The 4,843-nt window shown below is 35.6% G+C and overlaps 1 protein-coding gene across 1 annotated transcript; it reads left to right on the top strand.

The window, feature by feature from the left end:
- The first annotated feature begins 213 nt into the window (after window positions 1-213).
- On the top strand, window positions 214-4,617 carry LOC141602636 (amino acid permease 6-like). Its single transcript, XM_074422812.1, has 7 exons — window positions 214-557; window positions 2,013-2,240; window positions 2,419-2,512; window positions 2,684-2,898; window positions 3,177-3,319; window positions 3,622-3,849; window positions 3,999-4,617. The coding sequence occupies exons 1-7, from the start codon at window positions 482-484 to the stop codon at window positions 4,422-4,424; spliced, it is 1,410 nt and encodes a 469-aa protein (XP_074278913.1). The 5' UTR covers window positions 214-481; the 3' UTR covers window positions 4,425-4,617.
- Window positions 4,618-4,843: the final 226 nt, after the last annotated feature.

The following is a 4,843-nucleotide window of genomic DNA, read 5'->3' as shown; positions in this document are numbered from 1 at the left end:
ATTCATTAAAATGATGAAACCTTATATAAGGGCATGTAAACGGTAATACTGAGACTCAATACTACATGATAACATCCTACCATTATCCTTTTCGATCGGGATAAAAAAATATCAGCTGGATCAATCTTATCACAAAACCGAATGCATTAAAGACAATTTTCATGGAACTTCACTCATCATAAATTCCCTGCTAAACTCATGCAAAAACACATTGACTAACCTTCCAAGAAATCCTGTAATTTACAAACTTTGGAAATTACACATTATTATAGCATTCCCATTTTAAGCCTCATTGACATTAATTAACATGCATTGCATTTTGCAAAAACTATTTATATTCAGAAATGAAGAGAACACATAACACGAGTGTATGTATATATATTATACACACAAGGTACATTGGTCTCAATCCTTAAAATAATACGAGTAGGTATAGTATATAACTTCCTCCCTTTGCTTTGTAAAAAAGAACTTTAAGAAAATGAGTGAAGCTTTTGGCATTGAAAATGAAGTTAATTTATCCAACTTGGACGATGATGGACATCCTAAAAGACAAGGTTTTTATCTCTTCTTCCATCACTCTTCTTTTTATGTATTTCATTATAATAATAATCTTCATATTTATAACAATTATTTATAATTACACTAAGGGGGTGTTTGGTTCACGAGTGGGTATGAGTTTGGAATCGGGAATCATATCTGGGTGGTATCGGGTTGGAACTTGATAGTACCTTGTGTTTGGTTCAATTTTGGGGTATGGGGTTAGAAACTAATCAAAGCTAAAAACTCTTCAAAATACAATATTTTTAATAATAATTTTTATACTATTAAATCATATAGAGAAAATTTAATCAAATAAATATATAAAATAATTTTTTTACAATTGTTTTTATCACTTTTTAATATTTATAATTTGATACCATGGGTATCAATCTCATACCCACCCCCCTCCCTGGGTATGAGAAACTCATACCTCATGGGTTTGAGGTATGGGTATCAAACCTTCAATTTTGTCAACCAAACACATGGTATGGGTTTGGTTCATTTCAAACTCATACCTCATACCTATATTGGGTGAACCATTCACCCCCTAATTCTTGTTTAAGTTCGTCGTAACTTAAACAACTCTCACGTCCGATTAAAATAAAGGTGGATATAAAACAAGGTTATGAGTAGTGGCGGAGCTAGAAATTGAACCCAGTGGGTCGGAAATTTCAGCGAGGGCGAACGGGAAATGATATAAGGGGAGTGAGAATTTTTTTTGAAAATTTTAACTAAAACTTTTATGATTTTCATTCGCTAGCGGGGGCGAGCGCCTAGCTAACCCCCTCTAGCTCCACCCCTGGTTGTGAGAGGTTTTAAGTTAAAATTGTCTTAAAGCAAGGCCGACTAAATTATACTCCCTCCTATTCGCTATAATGTTCTCCTTTATTTTTGGCACGATACTTAAGGAATATTATTAAAAATGAATAAATAACATTAGTGGGGTTGGTGATAGGAGAGAGAGATGAATTATTAGGAGTTAAATAAGAAGTTGTGGGCCAAAACATTAAAGAAACTAATAAAATAGAAGTAAAAGAGTTGTGTGGAGTGTGGGGTTTGTTAATAGGAGAGAGGGATGAATAAAATAAGAGTAAAAGTTATCAAAAAAAGGAAAGGGAACCTTGCTTGAATAATCCGTTTCAGGAAAGAGGGAACATTATAGCGAATAGAAGGGAGTATAAGATTAGGCAATTAGTCCCGCTTAATGGGGAAGCTCGGATTCGAACTTGGGGCAAAAAAATTTAAGGGGCCGGACTAGTCATGGTACGAGGTACACTACAAAAATTCAATTCAAAAAATTTAACTAAAAATTTCGAAATTTTTATCTGCTGGTGGAGACGAACTCCCCTTGCAAGCCCCCTAACTCCACTACTGCGTCCACACTAGCTTTTTCTCCATTTATGTATATTAATTACTTTTTGGGAAAATTATTCTATTGTTGAAGTTTTTGGTGGATTTTGATGGTACAGGTACAGTGTTGACAGCAAGTGCTCATATAATAACAGCAGTAATTGGTTCAGGAGTATTGTCGCTAGCATGGGCCGTGGCCCAATTGGGTTGGATAGCAGGGCCCATTGTACTGCTGGTGTTCGCCGTTATAACATGGTACTCTTCTACGTTACAGGCTGATTGTTACCGGAATCTACTTACCGGGAAACGACATTACACTTACACTCAAGCTGTTCGATCTATTCTCGGTAATTTCTATTTGATAGAGTAGTCGTGTCTGATTTTATCGTCTCATACATATGTCATGGGTCGTGTTTACCATGAGTTGTGTTCGACCCGCAACATGATGGCTAGTAGAGTATCCAAGTACTAGGAATAAGTTTGTAACAGTATGTTATCGTACTCATGTTGTACGTATAAATACAGGTGGAACGAAATTCAAGTTTTGTGGAGTTGCTCAATATTCAATCTTCGTAGGAGTGTCAATAGGCTACATTATTACTGCTTCAATTAGCATGGCGTAAGATTTTTACATACCGTCTCTTGATTTCTAGTTTGTTTAGTTTCATCACCATATAATATAATGATAAAGATTCATGGTCATAGACTCATTAAATTTTAATTATTGTGATTTATATACCGTCTCTTGTTACCTAGAATAATACTATATTATCAAAAATTATGATTTCAGGGCTATTAAAAGAGCATTTTGCTTTCATAGAGAGGGGCACGAAACAGGATGCCACACGGAAAATAATCCGTTTATAATAATATTTGGAGGTGTTGAACTAATATTGAGTCAACTCCCAAATTTTCACAAGCTTTCATTTCTCTCCATCATAGCGGCTGTCATGTCTTTTGGTTATTCCTTCATTGGTATCGGTCTTTCCATTGCCAAAGTTGCAGGTCGGTAATCACTCGGATCTTATAATGATTGTCGTATTTTTCTGTAATTTGAATAATGTTACTACTTGTGTGATTGATTATGTACGAGTAAAAGCAATAGAAAGTAATTAACGATTTATTATCGTCAAATAGTTTATCAAAAACGCATAATAGACACAAAAAAGCGGTCTTAATTAGATTTATATTATAAAACCGTCTCTATAAGAATTAATGTACCATGATATAGGATCAATCAACGTTGGACTAAAAAGTGTTGCATACCTGAACATTTTTATCAGGTGGGAGCCATGCAAGAACAACACTGACGGGAGTTGTAGTGGGCATAGACGTTACAAGGGCCGAAAAGATTTGGAACATCATGACTGCCTTGGGAAACATGGCGTTCGCGTATGGTTTCTCAATGCTTCTCATCGAAGTACAGGTAAACTTTTTAACATTAATCTAGCTTCTATACTTCTACCTGTTATATTTTGCATTGTGCGGCAACATTTTTAACATCTTTATTGATTACTCTTGAGATGATGAACGCATAAAAGCATAAAATTACCATTACTAAAGAATACGGTACACAAGGTCGTTAAAACAGTAAGTCTCTTCATAAACATCCTCGTGTTATTTTTGTACGAGTGAGATAATGATCTAGTTAATAAAAATGTCCGCCCATCAAGAGACCATCTCATATGAAACATTTTGTTGTTATAATACGACTTCATTAATTGACAGGACACACTAAGACCAAACCCGCCAGAGAATTTGGTGATGAAGAAAGCAGCATCAATTGGCATTATGGTGACAACATTTTTCTACATGTTGTGTGGAATTGTTGGTTATGCTGCGTTTGGTAATGATGCACCCGGAAATTTCTTAACCGGATTTGGCTTCTATGAACCTTATTGGCTCGTTGCTACTGCTAATTTTTTCATAGTAGTCCACCTTGTCGGAGCTTTCCAGGTAATCCAATTATTCCTTCTCTTTGTTACTACTACATACAATTATATTATTAGAGATGTTTTGTGGTCTTAATTCACTGCTATATAAGACCATAATTACACTGTAAACTAATGCAATCTAGACTAACTGTTATTTTGTTCATACTTTAGGTATATGTACAGCCACTTTTTGGGTTTGTTGAGTCACAATGCGCAATGAGATTCCCGAAAAGTAAAATCATTACTGAAGAACACCGCATCCAATTACCTTTTTCTGGTGCCTTCAACGTCAATTTTTTCAGGTTAATCTGGCGATCAATTTATGTAGTAGCCATGACAGTCATGGCTATGCTCATACCATTTTTCAATGACATTTTGGGTCTTATAGGCGCTTTTTTATTTTGGCCACTCACCATTTTCTTCCCCATAGAAATGTATATCGTGCAAGCCAAAATTCGTCGATTCTCGTCAACTTGGATATGGCTACAAATGTTGAGTTATTCGTGTTTGATCGTTTCCATCTTGGCTGCGGTCGCATCCATAAGGGGTATGGCTGTTAGCGTCACAAAGTATAAGCTCTTTCATTCCATATCTTAGATTTTTTTTCATATCAAAGGTATGGTAGTTAGTGTCACCACACCTTTTGTACTGAGTGAGGTAGTTTTCCTAGTTGTACCGGTCTTTGAGACATCATCTTAGTGAATACTAGTGTTTACATCCTTGTATTGAGAGATTCGCATGATCTCAGTCACCAATCTATAAATGTAATGTCTATGAATGGTTCTTTTCTTTTTTTGTCATGTTATTATCTACCTCTTGTCAAACAACAAAATTGTTAATATGTTGCGTACTATTTTCTGACTACTACAGACATAATTCAACATTCACAAAATGTACAATAGTCGAAAGGGTCTAATTATTTAAGTGCTACAAGGGATCGTACCATGGAACCATGCATTGATATGGACATTAGGGATGTCAATGGGGCGGGGTGGGTGCGGAGGATGGGTAACCCG

This window comes from Silene latifolia, chromosome 9 (genome assembly GCF_048544455.1).
Source record: "Silene latifolia isolate original U9 population chromosome 9, ASM4854445v1, whole genome shotgun sequence".
NCBI classification, from domain to species: Eukaryota; Viridiplantae; Streptophyta; class Magnoliopsida; order Caryophyllales; family Caryophyllaceae; genus Silene; species Silene latifolia.
This window is presented reverse-complemented; position numbering and strand designations above follow the sequence as displayed.